The 25,971-nt window shown below is 44.5% G+C and overlaps 1 protein-coding gene across 1 annotated transcript; it reads right to left on the reverse strand.

Annotated features, from left to right (window-relative positions):
• Positions 1-19,234, reverse strand: DDX24 (DEAD-box helicase 24). Its single transcript, XM_021099653.1, is given in 9 exon segments — positions 1-545; positions 2,084-2,213; positions 3,487-3,675; positions 5,812-5,887; positions 7,841-8,356; positions 8,610-8,763; positions 10,082-10,600; positions 18,516-19,172; positions 19,175-19,234. Coding segments are annotated over 9 exon segments (2,568 nt in total). The 5' UTR covers positions 19,230-19,234; the 3' UTR covers positions 1-273.

A 25,971-nucleotide genomic window follows, 5' to 3' on the forward strand; every position in this document is an offset into this window, starting at 1 on the left:
CATGGTCTTTAATTGCAGAAATCCAGTTAAACATACAAGAAGCCTGTAAACACTGGAATGCAGAAATATACAAACTGCTACACAGAATTCTTACTCTGAAACAACACAAATCTGGATGAGGTCTCCCCTGCTACTGGGTTGGGGGGCAGTGGTGGAGAGAGGGAGATTTTTGTAAGCGAGGCTGACGGTGGAGGGAAATGCAAGGTGGGAGGTTCCCACACAACCCGAGAACACAGACGCGGTGCACGGTCACCCAGACTCTGACCTGGGGGCTCACTTTGCACTTGTGCTTGGCTGTGGCTGTTGCTGCTGCTGCTCTTTTGGCCTCCTCTTTCTCTTCTTCTTCTGTCTGGAGAGGCAGCTCAGCGCAGACTCAGCGTTCCTTGGGGCAGACCCGAGCACCGGCGGTTGGCCAGACTGAGTTGGATACTTGGTTTTCAGATCATCTTTAAACAACGGCTGGGCGAGTAACTGGCGCAGCTCCTTCTTCAGGATCTTCATCTGCTTCTGTCTCCGACGCTCTTCCTGCTGGTCAACTTTTCCTCCTTGAAACAATTCAAAATAGATCGTATTTACTATGACTTTGAGGAGCATTTTGTTTCCCTTGATGGATAACTCGTGATGAAAAGCATTCTGGAACTCTTTGGTGAGGCAGGGCTCAAAAGTTCTCTGCAGAAGCTAGTGCTGGCTAACTTGCAACACAGTTCAGGAGTGCCACTCAGGGCCACTCTGCCCTTTCCTCCTCACGAAAACCCTCTAAGTTTATTTTACAGTTGATGAAGCTCAGGTCACTCGCTGGAGGTCACAGAACTAGCTCTCAAACTGAGATCAGAACCCCAGGCTCCTGACTTGAAGATACGTTTTCTCCCTGTGATCCAACTACTCGTCACCTGAAATTTGGTGACTAAAGGGCTACAAACCCCTCAGGAGACAGTGAATGCACCTATGCAGTCCAGCTTTCCCGCATCTCCCCACAAGCACTGTGGCTGCACCTGCAGGGATGGACACAGCCAAAGGGCTCCAGGCCAGCCTGTCCTCAGGAAGGGAAGCCAGGGCCTCGTGCATCACAGGCCTAGTGCCAAACCTGAGCTACCAGGAGGACCACGCACCCAGGGGCTTGGTTGCCGGCTTCCATGCTAAGCAAAGAGCCGTGAGTCTACCTCTGAATTTGTTGGCTTTACCACCAAGATACCAGCACCCTAGCTGAGCTGCCCACTCAAGGGGTGGAAAGAGCACTGGATCTAACTCTGGTGTCAGTTCTACTGGTTCTACCACTTCTTCGACTCAAGATCTTTCCTAGAGCAAAAACCACACAGACTCATCCCTGAATCCTTAGTCCCTGGCCCAGGTTTGGAGCAGGCGCTCAGGAAACACCTGGTGCAGGAGCTATTTCCTTGCACAAATCACGTCTATGAACCTCTAGTTCCCAAGTGTAAAAGGACAATTCCTGCTGTGTACGTCACAAGACTGGAAAAGGTCAATTGAGATGATGCAGAAGTGCTCTGTCAGCTTGGAAGACAAGTGGCAACAAATAATAATTGAGACCCCTAGCCTGGGAACCTCCATATGCCACAGGTGCGACACTAAAAAAAGACAAAACACAAAAATAATAGTAATAATAATACTCGAAATGTATTGCATACTTTCTATTTGCCAGGCACTGTTTTAAGCCCTTTACACTCATTAACTCAAGCCATCTTTCAACCCCATGCTCGGCCTTTCTAAGAGACAACACCTAGATAGGACAGAGAGGTTCAGTAACTTGGCCTGGCCACACAGCTGGTGCAGGACGGGCAGCTGGCAAACATGAGTGGTCTGGCCCAGAGCCTGCACCAGCGTCACGCCACTGCTGCTCCACATGAGGGAGGGAACTGAAGGCGCAGACAAACGATGACAGAGGGGAACAAAGGCCCAGGGCTTTAGGCTCATAGGAACTAGGGCCTGTCACAAAGAAGAAAAAGGTGTCTTGCCAATTTTGAAGGATCCACAGTAGTGACGATGTTCCAACAGACAAAAGTTGAAGGGAGAAACAAAGAAAAGGGCTGAATAAACCCTTCCTCAGGTCCCCCTGGCGGGCCCCTACCCTTATACATTTCTTCTTCCAGTTCGATCTCAAGGGCAGCCGCTGCCTGCTCAATCCAAGAGTTGTGCAGACAAGCCTGGAAGTTCCGATACTCCGCCTTCTCAATCTGCCGAGCTAAACGGATTCGCTCCTATGGAAAAGGAACAGAAAGTATTCATCTGACAAAGGTTTCAGGCCGCTAGGAAGAAAAGTCTCATTTAAATTACCTTTTGAAAAAAGCTCTTAAGATCAGTGCTCAGTGAAAGGCACCTTAGCTCTAACACCATGCATTTGCTTTAGTTCCGGGTTAAAGCACACAGGGCAGTGGCTGCTCCTGAGTGTGTACACACGAATCACAAGCGCTGGCTTTCCAAACAAACTTGCACAGCCCTCTTCCTGGGAGCCCACCTTGGTTGGCCGGACTGCCAATCTACACGGGTCCAAAAGGAGCTCCGTCTCCCTCCCCCGAAACCCTAACCCCACCCCATCACCCCTTCCATGTTGTTCTTTGCCAAAAACACTTCAATTCTCCCTCTCATGGGTCCTGGGGCCAGACCAGTGACAGGATACACCAACAAAATGGGCAAGATCTTGTGATGTGCGGGAAAGGAGCCATGGGAAACCAGGGTGGCTTCTAACCCTCCCTGCGGTCTCCACTTTTCCATCTTCATCTCCTACCACATTTTCCCCCAGCTAGCACTCCTCTTGAGCCAGGGGAGCCAAAAGAACTTGAACCTTTCCATGATTTTTGCTCCCTCAATTCCTGGAATTCCATCCCTACCTCACCTCATCCCAACTCTGCCTGCGTCTCCTACCAACATATCCATATACCCGCCAGTCCACAGTGCTCCATTCGTACCTGATTTCAGCCTGGACTCAGCCTGCCTCATGAGCCAGTGGAGAACTATGGGCTATGGTGTGTCAGACACCAAAACGACACAGCCCATAGTAAGTGGCACCCACTCAGTGAATGTTTACTGAGTTAAAATAAAACCCCAAAGGTAGGAATTACGGGTATCTGCTTCAGGGATGTGACAAACCTTTAGCTTCTGCCTCAGCAAGACACAGTGACCTCACGTCTCTACAACCATCCATCTGTTTGGGGAGGGCGGTGTCTAGGACAGCCATGCTCACTGCCCCCGCCCAGTGGAGGAGACTGATGATGGAGGCTTCAGGGGCACAGTAAAGAAAGGGCCCCTGAGGAAAATTCTTCACTCTGGCCACTCGCCCCTTCCTCCCTCTACCAGACACAGTGCCCACCTTCTTCTTCTTCTTTTTTTTTTTTAAATAAATCTCCTTGCTTAGCTGTTGGCAGAGCTATTAATTAGCTTCCAAGGGTGGTACTGCAAGAACTTCACAGCAAAGTAAGGGAGCAGCACAATCCCTCCCCTCATTAGCACCAGACTTCTAACTTTTCTTTTTACCTTGACTGCATCCATGTACTTTGTCTGCACAGGGAACAGTGGGATGTCCTCATCTTTCTTGAGGGTTTTGTAAATCTTCTTAAAGTTGATCACATCCTCAGGTCCAACCAGCATCAGGCTGAGGCCTTCATTGGTGGCACGGGCAGTTCGACCACTTCGGTGGACATAAATCTCTGAGGTACGAGGTACCTGCCAAAGGAGAAACCAGGAGGACAACACATGGCTGTCACCAAATACCGATCTTCCCCTCAGGGCCAACAACCCAATGGGGAACCCTCCCCCTCCCAGCCAGGCCGCTAGACACCTCTCCAGCACCATGGACAGATCTAACTCTTCTCCCACAGGCCCACATTTAAACTATCCCTGGGTTCAGCCCGTTCTCTGTACAGACTCTGCCCCCCTGTCCTGGTTCAGGCCCTCATGACCACTCAACTGGGCAGTGGCAGTCACTTATTTGGTCTCTAGTCCTCCTACCCGCCCCCCACCCCAACCCAACCCAAAGCTGCCAGGGTCATCTTCCCAAGTCAAAGCTCTGCCCATAACGATGCCCCTCTACCTAAAGATACTCCAATGGTTCTTCACCGACTCTACACGGACAATCGATGACAGTAATCGTAACCAACATTTAGAGTGATTACAGCTCTAAGCACTCAGCATGTTAGCCCATTTATTCCTCACGACAGTAACATGGGAGGTGCTCTGGTGATTATCCATATTATTGACCAGCAAACTGCAACACAGAGATGATAAGCAATCCCCTAAGTTACCCAACTAAGTAGTGAAGCCAGGACTCGAAATGAAGCCGTCAGTTCCAAAGCCACCTAACCCCAGGGCTACGCTGCCTCCACTCCACAATCTACTGGATCTAGCATAAGGATACAGATAAGGTGGTGTGGGGGCTGCTGATCCCTCCCTCCCCCACACCCAGGGTACACACCGCTAATCAAGAACGGTCTTCTCCACTGAGCCCAGGTGACGCTCCGTACTGTTCCAATGCGGTGCTCTGAGTGCCATCGTGAACAGCTGTTACCATTCTCGCCTTCCTCGCTGGTACCCACCCCTCTCCTGGCTCCCAGTCAGCTGCCCCTGCCACATGTTCCCTCCTCCTTCCTTTCCTTCCTCCACGTGCCCCATCCTCTCCATCCTTAAATGCCAAGCAGCTTTCGGAAAGCACTTTCTAACCTCCGAACCTCCCAAACTACCTCTCTCTCCCATTGTATCTTGCAACTTTCTAATATCTTCCACCTTAAATTATGCCTGTGGTTATCTCCCCGCCCCTAGTGGATGTGATACTTCTTAAGGCTAGAACTGTATTTGGTTTATCGGGATATTTCTGACGAAGACTGATCCAGACTCTTCCCCCAAAAGAGAAAGAATAAAAAAAAAAAAAAAAAAAAAGGAATAAAGATGTGCTAAATTGAATTGGCACCCTAAAAGACTGTTAAGAGCCAGGAGGATTTTAAAGGAGAAATAATCATACCAGCACAGCTATCATTTATTGAGTACTTACACTGTGCTAGGTGATCTATCAGCATCAGTGCATTTAATTCTTGTGATAACCCTATGGGGTATGGTAGGTAGTCAGCATTACTCCCAAGTTACAAAGATGCTGAAAGCAGAGACGCTAAGGAACATGCCCAAAGCAAACTCATTAAGAAGCAGCCAGCAAGTGTTCAGATGCTGGAAGTGTGGCTCTGGAGCTCATACTCTCAACCACCACTCTGTGCCAATCTTTACTAGGTAAAGATTATTAATGCACTAATATTAATGCCAACAGCTGCTAACATCTATGAAGTGCTTATGATGTGCCACCTGACTTTCTAAACTCTTCACAAATAATGACTTACTTCACTTTACAAGAACTTAAGAAGTTGACACTGTCGTTTAAGAAAGGAAAAAACTGAGGTACAAAGAAACCAAACAACTTGCTCGGGGTTACACAACGAGGGTTTAAGCCCAGGTGGGACGTAAAATTCTCACACTCTTGTTTTGCTACACCAAGGTACCCATTTGACATGCTAAACTTATGCCCATTTCATGGAAGAATCAAAGGCTCTAACCTGCCAATATTAAGTAGGCTGCCCAAGTCAGAGAGAGAGGGACTGCCTGACATCAGACAATGTCAGGAGGTTTTGGAGAATAAACCTCACCACAGCGTTCCCAAAGTGGCAGCAGCCAGTCAGTCACTAGATGCCAGTGGTATTCTCTGTTGCATGAGGCCTTGACCAACAATTCCTCCTTCTCCTTCCTCCTTCCCCCAACCCTGGCTTTAAAAATTCCCCATTCAATGCTAGGAGATGCCCACAAATTCTCTGACGTCCCTACCTGGTAATGGATGACATGTTGGACTTTAGGAATATCTAGGCCCCGAGCTGCCACATCTGTCGCCAGGAGAACACAACTGTGGTGGAGAGAGAAAGCTCATTAATAATAACCAACGGCTATCATTAATCGAATTCTTACCACCAAATGAGTGCTCTAAACACTACAATCCTTACACTCTATACAGGACAGTACTATTATCTCCCTTTGACAGACGAAGAAACCAAGACTCAGAGAGATTAGCTTCCCAAGGCACATATATGGCTATTCAGTTGGGGAGCCAAGATCCAAACTTGGGTTTCCCTGGCCACCATCAACAAGCCACACTCTGCAATAATGAAAGTGAATTCGGTGCGGCCGTACTCTACTTGGCAACCCTCCAGGCACACTGACGGCTTTGCTCTCCTTGCTCTTCCTCAAACACGCCAAACCTGCTCTTGCCTCCAAGCCTTTGCATTTAGTGCACCTGACGCCATAAAAGGTCTTTTTCAGATATTCCCATTTCCTTAATTTCTTCCACTCTCTGCCCGAATCGCACCTTATGAGAAAAGCCTCCTAGACCACACACCCAGAGCCCATGTAACTTCCCATACAACTTTATGTCTCCGCACTTAGCACCACTTGACAAACTATATACTTACTTTTCAATTTACTGTCTCCCTCCACTAGGAGGTAAATGCCACGACAGCAGGGACTTTGCGTTATTCACTGTTCTATTTCCAGCCCCTGGAACAGTGCTGTACAGGTTACAGTAAGCACTTGATAATATGTTTTGGGTGATGTGTCTTTATGTGTAGTTTGAGGAGAGTCAAAAAAACCTTGAGGTATGTCTTAAAAAGCTTATGATTCTAGGCCCTTCAGGGTCCCACTCCCTGTATCTCTGAGATAGGGCCATGGAATACAATGCAAACTAAAGTTTGTAAAATGTTAAACCTTTGCTCTGGGTCAAGGTCAGGAAACTTTTCCTATAAAGGGCCAGAGAACAAATTATTTTGGTTTTGTGGGTGATGTCTGTTGAAATTATAACTCCGCCATTATAGTGCAAAAGCAGCCCCAGATGATACATAAACAGGCTATGTTCCAATAAAACTTTACTTATAAAAACAGGCAATCGGTCAGATCTGGCCCATGGGCTATATTTTGCCAACTTCTGATCCAGTAAACTACTAACTCTACTTACCAACATTCGAAGGGAGGTAAACCACTTGTTCTAGAAACTAATTTGTAACCTATAACTGGCAAACACTGTGGGCAGAAGCCAATTCAGACTCAGGCTCAACTCCCCAGGCCCTCATGTTGACAATCTGCACCCTGATGCCTGTCTGAGCATCAGTCTGGCGCCAAAGCAGACGGACATGACAGCATGAGCTCTGGGGACCGAAAGACTTGTCTGAGGCCCAGTTCTACCACTTCCAAGGTGAGAAACCTTGAGCAAGCTGATGTGCTTTTCTCGACCTTACTTTTTTCATCTATAAAATAATAATCACAAGTGGCATTAAAGCAAATGTTTAGCAAAGACATACCATGTGCCAAGCATCATTCTAAACACTTCATGTGCATAAATCCACTTACTCCTCACAACCGCCCTCTGAGATAGCTTCTACTATTACACTAACTATGAGAAAACTGAAACATTAAGAAGTAATTTGACAAGTTAGAAGTAGCACACCCTGGATTTGATCTCGGGTAGTCTGTGCTCTTAGCCATGACTCTATTCTGCTTCTTCTCAAGGATGTCAAAAGTGAATGAATGTAATAATGTATCTAAAATGCTAGCACAATACTTCCTCTATTGTTAAGTTTTCAATAATAATAGCAGGTATTACTGTCACCATCACTCATCATTAAAGAAGTTTCTTAGGGGCCTTACCAGCAACCGAATGAACATGAGAGTGAGCCTGCCTCACGCTGGGCAAAAAAGGGCTACCTTCTACTGATAAGGGCCCCAAGAGAGACAGTAACTTCCCACCATCGTCACCCCACCATCCTGGCAACCCTGACCCAATGGCTAGTCTGGGATAGGCCTGACTTACTCTTCCAGATGAGCAAACTGCTCCAAGTTTCTGAGCCTCTGCTTCTGGTGCATGCAGGCATGCAGGGTCAGTGGCATGATATCCAGGACTTTGAGGAGCCCAGAGAGGCGTTTGATGCAGGAGATACTGTTGGCAAACACTAGGGTGCGGCCTGGATACTGCATCAGGAAGTAGTACAGATATAAGTCTTTCTCATCAGTCTCACAATGGATCTTTGTCTCTGTCAGTGTCTCTACCGTGGCCTCGTTTCGTGTGAGGTCAATGACCTTGGGCTTGCCCCTCATGCCAATCTTCTGCATGAGGAGGTCAAGTTTGGCAGTTTTGTCAATTTTCTTAGCGTGCTTCTTGTGAAGGATTCGAGCAGGAGCTTGATGTACCAGGGTCAGTGTGGCAGAAAAAACAAGTGTCTGTCTCTTTGGGTTGTATTGGGAGTCATTGAGCATCTCTAGCAACTGTGAGAGCTCAGCAAAGTGGCCTTTCTCAACCATCCGGTCAGCCTCATCGATCACCAGGCACCTAGAGATCCGGACAGAGCCAGGTAAGAGGTAGCACATGCTATACCCCACCCCCCCCCAACACAAACACAACCACCACCACCAGAGCCCTCTACTACTCTCCCTCACACATGCTTGGTTTTCTAAAGGCCAAAGTCTGGCTGGTACCACACCATGGCACTCTGTGACAGGGAGGAGGTACTGCAGACCACCACGTCACCCCAAGCCCACTTCACAACAGGGGGCAGGGGAAAGGAGGAGGCACTGTCTCTCACCTGAGCTGCCGAAGGTTGCTCAAATGAGGCTGCTTTTCTTTAACTAGCTCCCACAGCCGGCCCGGAGTGGCAATCACAATCTCAGGCTGGCGGTTCAGCATTCTCTGCTGTTTCTGTGTGGACATCCCACCAACCAAAATAGCAGTTTTAATGCCTAGGGTACACAAAACATAAGGGACACTGTTATTCAGTCTGATTGCTTGTTTCTTCTTCCACTGCTGACACAGGCACCCCCAGATGAGCAGAGGCTGCCAGTCACCAGCACAGCTCCCCACTCCAGGAGAGTGCTAAGAGCTGGCCTTGACCTGTTGATGCCACCACTAGAAGGCTGCTCAAGTCGTCAAGGATCTAGGCACTGCCTACTTCCCACCTCAGTTTTTCCTACTCTGTCCCCTCCAACTACAACAACAGGGCTGGATGGGAACCCAGGCAGGCTGACGTCCAAAGCTCTGGAAAACTGAGCGGTGGTACACCACAGTGCTGGAAAAGCTGTAGCCTGCAGCTGTGACACAGCTCCCCTAGGAATTCCCGCCCACGCCTCCCAATTAGAATTCATCTGGATCGCCTGTAAGGCCTCATGTTCTCTTCTTCTCTCTAGGGGAGGCTTTCTCAAAGGTATCCAGTGTGAAGGGAACACCAAAAAAACATGCAGTCAAAGCGCTTAGTAAAATGTCTCACACATAGAACAAGCTTAGTAAATAACTGTTCCTTTCATTATAAAATTGAAATCCCTACTGTGCAGCCCTTCCCAAGGAATTCCCTAGAGAATTAAGTTCTAATGCCCTAAGACAGAGGTCAGCAAACTTTTTCAATATTAAACACTTTTGGAGTTCCCATTGTGGCTCAGCAGAAACGAATCAGACTAGGAACCATGATGTTGCAGGTTTGATCACTGGCCCCGCTCAGTGGGTTCAGGATCCAGCACTGCTGTGAGCTGAGGTGTAGGTTGCAGACACAGCTCGGATCTGGCATTGCTGTGGCTGTGGTGTAGGCCAGCAGTTACAGCTCCGATTCGACCCTAGCCTGGGAACCTTCATATGCCGCAGGTACGGCCTTAAAAAGCAAAACATATATATATAAATAACACTTTTGGCCCCATGGGCTAAATGATCTCTACTACTACCCCATTCCACTCTGCTTTAGCAGTACAAAAGTGGCCACAGACAATATGCAAATGGATGGGTATGGCGGCACTTTTATTTATAAAAACAAAACCCAAACTGTGGTTTGCCAAACCCTGCCCTAAGCATCCACTGTATCCAATAAATTAATTTTCTATGCTGCTAGAATAGCATTAGCTGTGTATCATCCTTGGGCGAATTAAGAATGAGCCGCTCAAACAACTCCTATAGGGCTTAATTCTCTAGCATATGAGAAAGGTTCCCTCTAGAGAGCGGGAGCCACAGCTCATTCACCTCTGCCACCCCAGAATCAGGATCCCTTTAGGAACATTAAATGGAATTAAACCTCACCTGTAAACTTGGCCACAGCATCAATGTGTTGTTTGACTTGAACGGCTAGCTCTCGAGTAGGAGTCAGAACCAGTCCAAGCAGGGGACGCTTTGGATGTGCTTCAGAGGTGGCAATTTTGCTGTTCAGCTCTTGTTTTAACTCTCCGGAATGCTCTTCATCAAGCTTTTCCTCCTTGTTTTCATCCTGCTTGGGGACAGGCTTCTCCCTGATCAGGGAAGAAGGTCCTTCACCAGCATCATCAGCATCATGAGAGGGCAGCACCTGGTCTGCGGTAGTAGCACTGGTCTTGGCTCCAGCCTCACTGGGAAGTGCTTCACTGTCAATTCCAATCTTATCAGGCAAAGCTCCAGACTCCGTTCCAGCCCTGCCTGGTGAGCCTATCTCAGCTCCAGGCTCAGTACTGGTCTCCTCAGGTGGTGCTCCTGTGGTACTTAGAACTGGGGTAGGCTTCTTCTTCACCTGCCACTGCAGCACTGCATGAATCATTGGAATGGCAAAGGCAAGAGTTTTCCCACTTCCTTGGAAGCAGAACAAAAAACAGACAAAAACCGTGTGAATTAACAGATGTGTGTACTTTTGCCTGAGGTTCTAGCCTTTACATGGAATAAGGGACCCTAAAATAGCCAAGTATCACCCTGACCCAATCCAAAACTCCTTCCACCCTACAGAGGTCTCCCTACAGCACTGCAACCAGAGGGCACCTATAATTAGGAGTCTGAGGAAAAGTCTGACAGACTGGCCTTGAAGCTGAGGTCACCATTAACTAGAGACAAATGTCCAAACAATGAAACGATAAAGAGATGGGAAAGTTTGGTATGTGTGTGTTTTATAGTTGTTGTGAAAGACATAAAGTTGAGGGTTAAGGAATGGAAATCTATAATACTTTCTCAAGACTTCTTTGATGAGGAAGGAGGGAATAAAAGGAAACTTTTAGTTTTTGAGAAATTTTTAAAGCAGCACACTTTTACCTATATTTGAACATTTTTTCAAAGTGGCCTTTGAATGTATATAGAACCCAAGTATTCATATCATCTGTGTGGTCAAAAACAAACAGGACAAAACACCTTAGGCTGAGAATTTAAAGTGGTTCTAAAATTAAAATGCCCCAAGCAGAAGCAATTAAATAATCTCTGGAGGGAGAAACTTTCATTCACAGCCCTCAGAAGAATTCTTACAGGTAATTTTCAGAGGAAAATAAGCAGCTCTCAGTTAAAAAAACAAAATAAAATAACTTACCTACAAGGAAATAAGGTGTTATAAGCAAGAACTATAACAAAAGGGAGCAAAACAGACTCATAAAACTTCAGATAAGAAAAATAGCACTTTTCATCAGAAACGACAAACACTAAAAAAAGTACAATGACATCTTTGAAGACTTGAAAAAAAAACCTGACAATCTAGAACTCTACACTCAGCAAAAAATCTCTTTCAAAACAAATGCAAAATAAAGACTTTTGTAAGTATATAAAAGCTGAAATAATTTATCATTGGCACATCTGGACTACAAAAAATATTAAAAGAAGTTTTTCATGCAGAAGAAAAGATGACATTAGCTGAAAATCTGGTGCTCCACAAAGGAATGAAGAGCACTAGAAACAGTACCATGGATAAATATTTTTTAAATGTCTTTATCTAAAAACTTCTTTAAAAACCACTGACCATTTGAAGCAAATGTAATAAAAATGTGTTTGGGGATTTCTAACACATACAAAGCATACAACAAAAAACACAAAGGAGAGAAGAAAGGAAATATACTCTTGTAAGGTTCTTGTCCTGTATACAAAGTAGTATATTACCACTTAAAGGTAGACTATGATGTATTAAAGATATACACTGCACACCCAAAAGCAACCTCTAAAAGGACATGATAAAGAGTTATAGCCAATAAGACAATAAAAAGGATAAAATGGTATCTTACACAAAAAAATTTCAATCCAAAGAGGGTAAAAGAGGAAATAAGGGGGAATTTCTACTGTGGCACAGGAAGTTAAGGATCCAGCGGATTCAATCCCTGACCCAGGAACTTCCACATGCTGCAGGTATGGCAAAAAAAAAAAAAAAAAAAAAAAAAGGAGGAATAAAGGAACAAGGAATGGCTGGAAGAAATGGAAAACAAATAGCAAAATAACAGATTAAAACCCAATCACTATCAATAATCACATTAAATGTAAATCATCTCTGGTCTCCCAAGGCAACAGAAATAAAAACAAAAATAAACACACGGGACCTGATCAAACTTACAAGCTTTTTCACAGCAAAGGATGGGATGGGAGAAAAATAAACAAATGCGACCTAATCAAACTTACAAGCTCTTGCACAGCAAAGGAAACCATAAAAAAAAAAAAAAATGAAAATGTACCGACAAGGGCTTAATCTCCAAAATATACAAACAACACAACAACAGCAAAACAAACAACCTAAGTGAAAAATGGGCAGAAGACCTTAGAGAACAGACTTGTGGTTGCCAAAGGCATGGGGGAAGAGGGAGTGGTATGGACTGAGAAGCTGGGGTTAGTAGATGCAAACTACTTCATTTAGAATGGATAAGCAATGCGGTCCTACTGTATAGCACAGGCAACTATGTGCAATCTCCTGGGATAGACTATGATGGAGGATAATACTAAAAAGGGAACATATAAGGGGTTCCTGTTGCGGTGCAGCGGAAACGAAACCAACTAGGAACCATGAGGTTTCAGGTTCGATCCCTGGCCTCACTCAGTGGGTTAAAGATCCAGCGTTGCCATGAGCTGTGATGTAGGCTGCAGATGTGGCTCGGATCTGGCATGGCTGTGGTGTAGGCCAGGAGCTGTAGTAGCTCCAGAGACCCCTAGCCAGGGAAACTCCATATGCCAGAAGTGCAGCACTAAAGAGCCAAAAAAAAAAAAAAAAGGGAATGTATACATATATATGACTGGATCACTTTGCTGTACAGCAGAAACTGACACAACATTGTAAATCAATTACACTTTAATTAAAAAATGTAAAAATAAAGAATAAAAAATGTTCTAAATAGGATGTTACTACATATTCTGGGAATGTAACATCATGTAACATGTATGTTTAAGAGAAGACTTGCTTGAAATCTATTGAAATATTTTTTAAATGTAAGTAACTCAACACAATTAAAAGACAGATTAATGGGAGCTCCCGCTGTGGCGCAGTGGTTAACGAATCCGACTAGGAACCATGAGGTTGCGGGTTCCATCCCTGCCTTGCTCAGTGGGTTAAGGATCCGGCGTTGCCATGAGCTGTGGTATAGGTCAAAGACTTGGCTCGGATCCTGAGTTGCTGTGGTTCTGGCGTAGGCCGGCGGCTATAGCTCCGATTAGACCCCTAGCCTGAGAACCTCAAATGCTGCGGGAGTGGCCCTAGAAAAGACAAAAAAAAAAAAAAAAAAAGACAGATTATTGGATTAAACAGCAAGACCTGCTGCTCACAAGAAACTCATTTTGAATACCAAGACATAAAAAGAACAAAAGTACAAGTATGGAAAAAGACATACCATGCTAACATTAATCAAAATAAAGCTGGAAAAACTATATTAATGCCAGACAAAGGTGATTTTAAAACAAAAACATCATCAGGGAAAAAGGGGGCCATTTCATAATGAAAAGTGGTGAATTCATTTAGAGGATACAGAAGTAAACATTTATGCATCTAACAACAGAGCTTCGAAATACACAAAACAAAGACCAACTGAACTGTAAGTAGAAAACTACTACTCAAGGAGTTCCCGTCGTATCTCAGCAGAAACAAATCAGACTAGCATCCATGAGGACGCAAGTTCGATCCCTGGCCTCACTCAGTGTGTTAAGGATCTGGAATTGCTATGAGCTGTGGTATAGGTCGTAGATGTGGCCTGGGCCTGGTGTTGCTGTGGCTGTGATGTAGGCCAGCGGCTACAGCTCTGACTCGACCCCTAGCCTAGGAACCTCCATATGCCGCGGGAGCGGCCCAAAGAAATAGCAAAAAGACAAAAAAATAAATAAAAATAAAAATAAAAAGTATTCCATAAATACAAGCGCAGGCACAGATGAATTCTACTAACTATATAAGGATGAAGAATACCAATTCTATATACACTCTTTCAGAAAACTAAAGAGAAGATTTCAAAAGTCATTCTGGGATCTGAATCACTCTGATTACAAAACCAGTCAAAGACATTATAAGAAAAGAAAACTACAAATCAACATCCCATGAACATAACTCAAAAATTATCAACAATATTTTAGTAAATCAATCCAACAATGTACAAATGGGATAATAAACTAGGGCTAAGTTCAGTTTATCCCAAGAATTTGATTTTAGATTAGTATTTGAAAATCAATGTAATTCACCATTATCAAAAAAACAAAAAAGAAAAAAACACACATATCAATATATGCAGAAAAGGCATTTTAAAAAATACAACCACCATTCCTTATAAAAAATCTTTCTGCAAACCAGAAACAGAAGAGAATTTTCTCAACCTGATATAGGACATATATGAAAAGCCTACAGCTAACATCACACCTAATGATCAAACACTGAATGCTTTTCCCCAAAGATCAGGAACTAAGCAATAATGCCCATATACCATTTCAATTCGAACTGTACTGGAGGTTTTAGCCAGTGCAATAAGACAAAACTAAACAAAAGCATCCAGACTGGATGATATCATCAGCTTTGCAGAAAGTCCTGTCATCTTAAAAAAAAAAAAAAAAAAAGGAGTTCCCATTGTGGCATAATGGAAACGAATCCGACTAGGCACCATGAGGTTGCGGGTTCGATCCCTGGCCTCACTCAGTGGGTTAAGGATCTGGTGTTGCCGTGAGCTGTGGTGTAGGTTGCAGACGCAGCTCAGATCCCGCATCGCTGTGGCCCTGGAATAGGCTGGCAGCTACAGTTCTGATTAGACCCCTAGCCTGGGACTTTCCATATGCCGCAGGTGGGGCCCTAGAAAAAAACAAAAAAAAAAAAAAAAAGGAAAGTTGCAGGATACAAGACCAATACATAAATACACATATTTGTATTTATTAGCAACAATCAAAAATAGGAAATTTTAAATTATCATTTACGGGAACATCGAAAATATGAAATACTTATTAAGGATAAAGCTAATAGATGTGCATACATGGAAAACTAGGAGACATTTCCAAGAAAAACTGAAGACCTAAAAAAATGGAGAGATATATCACATTCATGGACTAGAAGATTCTATATTGTCCAGATGTCATGTCCTCAGATGGCTCTATAACCAATGCAATCCCAATCTGAATACCAGATGGTTTTTTTGTTTGTTTTTAGAAATTGACAAACTGACTTTAAAATTCGTATTGCAATGCAAAGGGCCTAGAATAACCAAAGTAACTTTTAAAAAGAACAAGGTTGGAGGACTTACATTATCTGATTTTAAGATTTATTCTAAAGCTACTATGTCCAACACAGTGAGATACTGGGAAAACAGTAAAGATAAACAAATAGATCAATGGGAAAGAAAAGCCTCCAGAAATAGACCCAACCTATGTGGTTACTGACTTTCAAAAAAGATACAAAGGCAATTCAGTGGAGAAAGAGTAGTTTTTCCACAAACAGTGCTGGAATAGTTCTTTAGCCATATGCAAAGCAAAACTCTGATCTGTATCTCTCACCATAAAAGTTAGCACAGGAAGGATCACAGTGAAACAGAACCTAAAACTAACAACAATTCTAGAAGAAAATGGGAGAAAATCTTTGCATCTCGGGGTAGGGAAGGGATTCTCAGGTAAGCATACCCATAAAAGAAAAAGTGATAATTGGAACTTCATCAAAAGAAGTAACTCCTGGGAGTTCCGGTTGTGGCTCAAGAGTAATTAATCTGACTAGTATCCATGAGGATGTGGGTTTGATCCCTGGTCTCCCTCAGTGGGTTTAGGATCCGGTGTGCTGTGGTATAGGTTGCAGATGCGGCTTGGATCTGGTGTTGCTATGGCTGTGGCATACGTAGGCTGGCTGCTGTAGGCCCAATTCGACTCCTAGCCTGGGAAGATCCATATGTCACATGTGCATCCCTAAAAAGCAAAAAATAAACAAATAAAGAAATAACTCCTGCTCTTGAAAGACACAGTAAAGAGAATGAAAAGATAAGCCACAGACTAGGAAAAAAAAAAAAAAATGCAAATCACATATAAGATAAAGGAAGTACACCTAAAAAATATAAAGAACTCAATAATAGAAAAAACAACAACCCAATTAAAAACACGGGCAAAGAACTCAACAGACACCACCATCGAAGATAATACAAACAACAATTAGGCACTTGAAAAGATGCTGCTCAACTAGTCACTGGAGAGACACCAATTAAAGCCACAAGGAAATAATGCTAAATTTTTTTTAAAGTCTAAATTAAACTAAAGACTGACCATATCAAGTACTAGCAGGGACATGGACCAATTCAAACCTTCATAATCTGGTGAACATGTGAAATTGTACAATCACTTCAGAAAACTCCTAAAAAGATACATTTACCCTAAGATCTAGCCATTCCACACCTAGGTATTTATCAAGCAGAAATCAAAGCACAGATCCACACAAAGACTGATAAGTCAATATTTATGATAGTTACTTGTAATAGCCCCAAACTAGAAAGAACAGAACTATCCATCAACAAATAAACAAACTGTACATATCCATACACTGGAATACTACTCATCAATATAAAGAAATGAACCACTGGTATTTGCAATAAAGTGGCTAAATCTCAAAATATGCTGGTTGAAAGAGCAGACACGCTCCCTCTCAAAAATATATATTGCATGATTCCGTTTTAAAAATCTGGAAAATGCAAACTAATCTATAGTGATGATAGGCCTCTTAGAGGTTGCCCGTGGCTGAACCAAGAGGGGGCCTAGGAAAGGAGGGATTGCAGAGGGGTCCAAAGTATCACTTGGGAGTAGGGGGTATATTCGTTATCTGCAGTGGCTGCAGTATGTCCACAGCCCTGAGAGTCTTTGAGTCTTGAACCTGTGGATTCCCAGCATTCCATGGAAATAGCCTGACAGGAGGTGTGTGTATCAGACCAAATGTCAGTCTCTAGCCACAGTGGTTCACCCCTCGCCTTTGCCTCCAGGCCTCTCTGCACAGACCAAAGTACTGTAGCAGAATGTTAAACAGCACTTGGGCAGTCTGGAATCCAAGCGCTACCACTTTCAGTGGGACAGTTAGAGACAGTGTCCATCCTCTGTGAGGCCAAGTTTCCTCATCAGTTAAAATGGAACCTACCTGAGGGTGGTTGTGAGAACTGAGTTCATCAATGTAATGCGTGTAACACAGTGCACAATGCATTTAAAATGTATGTTATTATGTTACCTCCATTCCCCTTTCCAGGGGTTTCCTCGCTCTTCCATCTTTATGACTTAGACAGGACCTCACCTCAATTTTCCCAACCACTCTTCCAGAAATCCAAGGCACAAAGTGTCTAGATGGTCTAATTCTATGCAACACAGAAGCCACTAGCCACATACAAGAATGTAAAATATCTCAATAATTTTACCTTAACTGCTCACTGAAATATTTATTACATAATTGGTTATATTGTTAAAATTAATTTCCACTTTTTTTTAAAACCTTTTAAAATACGGCTCCTAGGAAATCTTAAATTACATATGTGGCTCACATTACATACATATTTCTATTGGTTATTGCTGGTCAAGGTGAACTAACAGTTCTAGGTAATATAAGCTCCTTCCCCCATCAGTAGTTTAGTCTCCCCAGGGTGTGGCAACCTGTCTTTGCCCCGCAAAGTCTAAAAGGGCCCAGAAAATGAGGTATCTTTAAACAATGCCTAGTCCCAAAAGTCACCTCCTGCCCAAAACTGCCTACAAAATCCATCCAATGGTTATCACACACTCAAATCCTTCCTATGACAATAAACTCACCAATTCCCAAGGCAGCCCTTTTATTTTTGGACAATTTTTGAGACTTAAAGCACTTCTTACACTAATGAGGACCTAACCTCTCCAGAGGACTGACCTTAGCCCTACTTTCCTCCTCCATTACAAAAAATGCTCAAGAACAGGAAAAAACTCCCATCTGCTAGTCACTTACAATGAAATGTGTAAATTTTAGATTACTACTCGTTTTTTTTGTTTTTTGTTTTTTGTTTTTTTGCTGGTTGTTTACTATTGTGTAAACATATAAATTTAGTAGACATTTACATTTAGCCCACATAGCAAAGGAAGTGGGTACTATTATCTATCTCCATTTTATAATGGGGTCTACAGGGCTCAGAAAGATACTGCCTAGGGCACCAATTAGGCAGTGGCATGTTTCAACCCAGAACTAGCTGAGTGCTAATCAAAACTGCATCTGTGATTATGTTCCCAACATTCCCCTCTTCCCAGCCATCCAGCCTGTTAGCAGTCACAAGTCAAATTCAGAAGCAATCTTACCCTGGCCAGATACGGATGCCCTTACCTGTCTCAGCAGCCCCAAGGATGTCCAGTTTGTCACGAATGGCAGGTGCCAAGGTCAGAGCTTGGATTGGTGTGGGGGCAGAGAAGCCTAGAAAGCTGAGTGCTCGGAGAACTGGCTTGGGTACAAACAGATCCTTCCAAGCTGATACATCTGCCTTGTGATCATGTGTTTCAGGCATCCATGTCTTTGCTCTTTTAGACACTTTTGGAGTAGTACCCTGAGAAGGCTCTGCTTTTTTTTTCCCTTTCTTTTTCTTCTTTTTTGGAACAGTCTGCGCTGGGCTTTCTGATGCCATCTCCCCTACCTCTGCATCAGGACAAACTGTGCTATCTCCCTGGGGCTCTGGCTCAGGATCTTTGACCCCAAACTCTTTCTGAACACTGGTTCCTTCAGCTGCCACATCTCTACTCTTCTTCAATTTCATCTTTTTCTTTGAGGAGCTAGATTCTCCTTCCTCCTCTCCCTCTGCAACAGCTTGTGCCTTTCTCTTCTTGGACTCCTCTTTTAAGAAGAGACTGGAGGAATTCTTGGCAGGGGAGACTAACCGGTAATCTGTCAGTTCCTCAAAACAAACCAAATCATCCATCTGTCCGTCTGCAAACATGTTTGGATCAATCTTCACCTGCTTCCATTTTCCCACAACTTTGATTCCTTCCTCTGAAATTTGCCACAGCTTGGTGGCTTTGGCCTTGATTTTGTCTCCTTCAACTTCATGGTTACTGAAAAGGAGAGAAATGGTCCATAAGATTGGCAAATGAAAAGCACAAGTTTTGAGGCAACAAATATTTTCTATGCAGCCTATAGAGTATCAGGCCCTGAAAAGCAGTTAAGGACCCAAAAATGCCTCTAATGCTGATGCTCCCAGCTAGAGAAGATCAAAGAAGGAAAGAAATATACCCACACAGCAGGTAGCTTGGCCTGGAACAGAGGAGACACAGGAGGTAGAGCAAGGACTTATGACCTAGATCGGGTTTGGATTCCAGATCTCATGTAACTGCTTTTGTGGCAGTAGCAGGTCCTGCTTAATCCTCTGAACCGCATGTTTTTTGAAGGCAGAGAGGTTTATACTAGCTAAGTCACAAAATATCCTATGCAATAATGCAGAGCATGGAAGCCTGCCACACTCAAGCCATTTTGAAGGCAGAATAAGAATCTAAAAGGGGTCTTGGGGGTGAGGGGACCAGCTTTATTAAGAGTGCACAAAGCTTTCTTCTTCTCAAGCCCTGCCCCAACAGGGCACCTGCCTGTGCCACCACTCTGGCCTTGCCAATTGGCTTAAAACCCAACCAGATTTTTCATTGCATTTTTAAGTGATATAAAAACCATTTATGCACAAGTTGTTTGACTGGATCTCAATTCATGTTCTCCCTTTTCAGACAGGCCAAGGGAAAAAAGAAAAAAGAAAAAAATACTGGAAAGCGCAAAAGGATTGATTCAAATCCGAACTCGCCACTGGTCAGCTCTGGGTCTGGGGTGGACGTTATTAACCTCTACGAGTCTCAGTTCCTCGTCTGGAAAACGGGGATGCTGAGGGTCTGCGCGTCCTTGGATCGTCACACGAAGACAAAAAGGTGACGCACATCCAGAGCGGCTTAGCATGGCGCCCCGCGAGGAAAGCAACGCAACGCGCAACCAAGGTTCACCCCCGCGTCGCCTACACCGCGATCACAAACAACCCGGATCAAGCCTGGCGGGTTGGGGGGGATGAGGCACATGGGGGCGAGGACTCAAAGTGTAACCCGCAGGGTCCCTCCTCCTGACGCCCGGCCTAGGGACCAGCGCTCACTCCGCGTCTCAAGCAACAACTGGCGCGCACTAAACCGACAAACCGAGGCCGCCGAGCCTTGACGCCCCCTCAGCTGGAGCCCCCAGCGGAGGGCCGGCTGACGCCCTCTCGGAACCCGAGAACACAATGGCCTAGAGAGGCCCGCGATGGGAGCCCGCCCTCAGCCCCTCTCGGGTTCCGGCCCCGGCCCCACCTGTACCCGGTACTCACCGTGTAAGACGCCGCAACGGTTTCCTCAGACGCCGACCAACCGCCTCAGCAACCGCCGCGCCAACCCTGTGAGACAGCGTCTACTGCAGTTCCGGGGCGGGGCTTGCACTCACGCACGCGGGGCAGGAAGTCCCGCCCCGTTCTAAACGCCGCAACCTGATTCGCTGCGGCGCGGACCGACTTCTGCAGCTCGGGGGTGTGGAGAGAGCGGAAGGACGACTCTCCGCGCAGCTAGGGGTTGGTTCTCCTTGCGGGCTTAGGGAGCAGGCGCAACAGGTAGGCGGGCTGGGGTGTGCATGCCCGAGTGGCTTCTGTGTTACGTCTCAGGCTTCGGGGAAAATGCATTTAAGTATTCTTTTATTATGTGGATCCAAGTTGTGCCTTGTAACATTAATAAAACGGGTGTCCTGATGGAAGTGAAAAATGCATTCTACGGTTCCTTTCTTTGAACCAGTACACCTGGAACTGAGTGTCACAGAAACTTGTCTTGACAGAACCTTGACAAACCTTGGCTGTTTGGTGAGGAAAGGGACCTCACCAAAGAGTAGGGTCTCATCAAAACACCTTCGCAAAAACATCTAAAATAGGAGTTCCTACTGTGGTGCAGTGGGTTAAGAATCTGAGTGCAACAGCCTGGGTCATGGCAGAGGTGCAGGTTCCATCCCCTGCCAGGTGCAGTGGTTGAAAAGATCCAATGTTGCCACAACTGTGGCACAGCTGTGGCTCGGAGTCTATCCCTGGCCTGGGAGCTTCCATGTGGCCCTAAAAAGCAAAAAAAAAAAAAAAAAAAAAAAGTCTAGAAAAGCATTTGATGAAATATCTGGGCACAGCAGCCAAGCCAAATTGATGCGTAAAATTAACCCTAGGAGAAGTATCCTAGGTATCCTGATGGTCTAGTGATTAGGACTCGGTACTTTCACCACTGTGTCCCATGTTCAATACCTGGTCTGTGAACTGAGATCCTACATCCAGCTGCTGCATACTGCAGCCAAAAAATAAAATAAAGTAAAATTTATGTTGAGAATTCCCATTGTGGCTTAGTGGGTTACAAACCCAGCTAGTATCCACGAGGATGCCAATTTGATCCCTGGCCTTGCTCAGTGGGTTAAGGATCTGGCATTGCCATGAGCTGCGGTGTAGGCTGCAGATGTGGCTCAGATCCCACGTTGCTGTGTCTGTGGCATAGGTCAACAGCTGCAGCTCCAATTTAGACCTCTAACCTGGGAACTTCCATGTCCTGCAGGTGTGACCCTGAAAAGCAGAAACAAACAAAACAAAACAAAAAATCCTACGAGAGAAAAGGGTAGTTTTATTTGGATGTCTTCCTTGGTGGAGAGAGACAGCTCTGTTGAACAGCCAAGAGAGAGCTGCAAACAGTACCACCTAAATTAAAATAGCTTTTTTCACCTTTATCTCTCATGGCTCCCTTGAGTTGACCCTGAAACTGACAAAAGCAGGAAAGAGAGGTGAGGAGGATAGTTACTTCTTCTGAATCTAGTTTTTGGATGATCATCTGTGGAAATGGAAAACTTCACGGAGAGAAATTGACAAGTGTTGTTTTCTTTACACATTATTTTTTCATAATAAAACTGGGTGTTTTCCTGATTATTATGGATACGATACTAAAATGCCATTCTTGGAGTTCCCGTCGTGGCTCAGTGGTTAACGAATCCGACTAGGAACCATAAGGTTGCAGGTTTGGTCCCTGGCCTTGCTCAGTGGGTTAAGGATCCGGCGTTGCCGTGAGCTGTGGTGTAGGTTGCAGACCCAGCTCAGATCCCGCGTAGCTGTGGCTCTGGCGTAGGCCAGCAGCTACGCTCCGATTCGACCCCTAGCCGGGAACCTCCACATGCTCCGGAATCGGCCCAAAGAAATAGCAAAAAGACAAAAATAAATAAGTAAAATGCCATTCTTTCTGAGTCTGTTTTAGACTTAGAAGAAAACAATGGGTGCCAATTTCCTCACTCTCCAAAGCAGGCTGCTTCTGGGGTCTTAGATCTGGCAAGAAAATTGTCTCAAAACCAGTTTTAAGACCCTTGCTCAATATCTAGTTTAAAATATGAACGTGTTGAGGCTGAAGTGGCTTGAAATTTGAATTTCCTTGCAGAATGTTGTTTGAAACTTGTACCCAAGTTGCATAAAGTGTAATTCAGGCTTGTAATGTATTTAATCAAACATCTCCTTCAGGATTCCCAGAGCTTTCAATGTGGTGAATAGCATTTTCAACTCTGCATCAGATTGAGATTTACTTTCTTATCTCTCCTCCTGGATAGCAAGCTCCTCAGGAAATGCCCACAAATTCATCCTGGCATCCCTCAAAATGCCTGGCTCACTTAGCGGGCTATAGATATTTGTTGAATGAATGAATGAGCAGCTTGTTAGAATGTCGGGGAAGAAGGAGGCAGAGGCTGAGCAATGAGATTGCGAGCAGGGTGTATTAACTAGCAGAGTGGTTGGGAGCTCTGAGCAAGCAAGACCCACACCCCCCAAGCCCAGCGCAGGGGAGTGCTTGGTTTTTCATCGACAGGGATCATTTTGTTGAGCCATGTAGTCTGTGGCTTTGGGGCTTTTTGCCTTTGGAACTTATGAGCCTATTCCACAAGAAGGAGTCTGCAAGTGTGGATTCGGCTGGGTTATGTTGATTTTTTATCCTTTTTTTAGGCCTGGTTTTATTTTCCCCCTAAGACAGTTGAGCTTAGCTTAAGAACAGGCTCCTTCCCCTCCACTTTTGTCGTTGAACCCAACACCAAAAGTGACAGAGCACTGATCTAGTCCCATAGCATCTGTTGATAGTTCATAGCATCTTTACTTGTAATGGCTAAAAACTAGAAACAACCAAAAAAAAAAAAAAAATTCATACTGTTGCCAATAATAACAATAACAATGGTAGCACATGGCCAGAATTTTTCCCAGGTGTTTTCTTGGACGGAGCGAGTGCAAAGGTCCCTGAGCTCAAACATCTTTCACTTAATGATCAACCTGTCTTTGACGCTACCATCCGTGGCTGCATAGGATTCCATTATGTGGAGGTATAAAATTTTGTGTCCTTAATTTCCTGTTGTTTCAGACGTTTGCTGTCTGTAATAATACCGTGATAATCATTCGTGTGAAGATGTTTTTATGAGCATGCCTGATTCTTTTCTTGCGATGAATGCAAAGAAGGAGTATTTCTGAGTCAAATGGAAGGAAAGCATTTACCACATTTTCCGTATTGCCAGCCATAAAGTGTGCATCTGATCACATCCCACCCAGCAAGGTGTGAGGATTCACCTTTCCTTGCCCCATGCAAACTGGATATTTTTAGTTATTTACTTTCTGGACAAGCTATTGGGAGGTGCTCACTCCTCTCTGCTTCATCCCCTGCTGTGATCCCTCAGGGATGGAAAGTGGCACATTCCCCAGAGTCCCTTGCAACACCAGTTCTGTAAGGGCACTTACCTGATTGAGATGCATCATTTTACAGGCACAGAGCATACAAGGTAGTTTGCTCCTAAAGTGAAGTCTCAGTATCCAGGTTCTTGATCAAGGCAGCAGTCCCAGCATCCTTGGTGGCCCAGTTCTTCATCATCACTCTGGGAGGGTAGGGTGTTCATTGCTGGAACCCAGCCTAGAACCTTCTCCTCCAATCCTGGAGCAGTTTTGGAGGCAGCGAATTCCTTATGTTAAAACCCCTTCTGGGAATTCTCATTGTGGCTCAGCAGCTTAAAAACCTGACATAGTGTCCCTGAGGATGTGGGTTTGATCCCTGGCCTTCTTCAGTGGGTTAAGGACCTGGCATTGCCACCAGGTGCAGCAAGTTGCACAGATGAGCCTCGGATCTTGCATTGCTGTAGCTGTGGTGTAGGCCGGCAGCTGCATCTCCAGTTTGACTCCTAGCCTGGGAACTTCCATATGCTGCTGGTGCAGCCATAAAAAGAAGAGGAAAAACCCCAACTGCTGGGAGCCACAAAGTGGCTAAGAAGAATAATCCTGCGTGAGGTCTAACTGTAAGAAAGTTACAGCAGAGGCTGAAGAAACTGAAACTGCAAAGCAGTTTCGAAGAATCTCCCAGCTGATCCTGTTTAGTAAAAATTCCTGAAAAAATGATTTCCTCTTCTATTCTTGCGCTTCTTTCCTGTCTGACATTAATGTGTGTTGTAAGTCATTCTTGGCCCATAAAATGGGAACCTTCTCAAATTCCTGAACCTCCACCCAAATATGGGCCATTACCTACTTATAAACCTAAGCCCTTGCCAAATAGGTTGAAAACAATTGAACTATGTATAAAGAACTTTCCTAAGAATGGGAAGTTTCCCTTCAGTGGAGTAATAGTAGGTGGTAAATATTAAGCAGAACTGCCACGTAAGCCTGGGAATTTTGTTGGACTTTGGTCCATTCCCATGGAGACAGGTTAGGGGGTGGTTTGGGTGTTGCCCATGGCCCAACAATTGTGGCTACTATAAGGCGAGATATTTTTCCACAATAAACGCTACCTGTTGGGACCCAGCAGGTGGAAATTATTATTAATAATTGGAAAGATTCTTTGATCTATAGATTTGATAATTAATAAAGGTATATATAACTATAGACAAAGTTTATATAAGACAGTTTATGTTCCCACGACCTGCTAATGGTCTGAGGTCAGCCTGACCTCAAAGCAAGCCATGGGTAAATACCCCACTCCCCATTAATGGCTGCTCATGCCTGCTATAGGAGCACAACACGTAGCTTGAGGCAAGAATATCTATCACCTTATGCCAAATCATGCTGAAGCAAAAATTAGATACCTATTGTTCTGCTAGCTAATCATTTATCTTCTAAGAATAAAAGTACAGTTTGCATGTATTTTCTATGTAATCTTCATTTAAAATCTAAAACTAAAAGAACAATTTTGAATAATAAATTAGCACATATTGTTGTTTTGTGTTTTGAATAATAAATTAGCACATGTTGTTTTGTATAATCATGCACAAGAGTAAAATGTATAAAAGCTGATGCTCTCCTTTCAATAAATGGGTCATCTGCAGCATTTGCTGAGGGAGTTGGCTCCAATTCTTTCCACGCCGGTTTGTAGCTCCTCCTCCTGTTCATCGTCTCCTGGCTGCTGGGACTGGACCCCGGCACCCAACAATTCTGCTTAGAGTTCCCTGGTGACTCAGTAGGTAAAGAAATGGCATTGTCACTGCTGTGCCATAGGTTAGATTCCTGACCTGGGAACTTCCTTATGCCGTGGGTTCCTATTTTGGAGAAATCTCAAATATCAAAGCCAAGAACAGTGGGCAACAAGGACCCCCACTTCAAAGAGAGCTATTGGCCACGCCCCTTTGGGCTAACAATTTTATGACTATCAGCCCTAGCACCCACCTCCAACCTGTATAAGGGGAGCCTTGGGATTCATTGGAAAAGCTACTTTAAAAGGAATTCTTTCAGTGGAAATGAATCCGACTAGGAAACGTGAGGTTATGGGTTCGATCCCTGGCC

Source organism: Sus scrofa, chromosome 7, assembly GCF_000003025.6.
Source record: "Sus scrofa isolate TJ Tabasco breed Duroc chromosome 7, Sscrofa11.1, whole genome shotgun sequence".
Classification (NCBI taxonomy): domain Eukaryota; kingdom Metazoa; phylum Chordata; class Mammalia; order Artiodactyla; family Suidae; genus Sus; species Sus scrofa.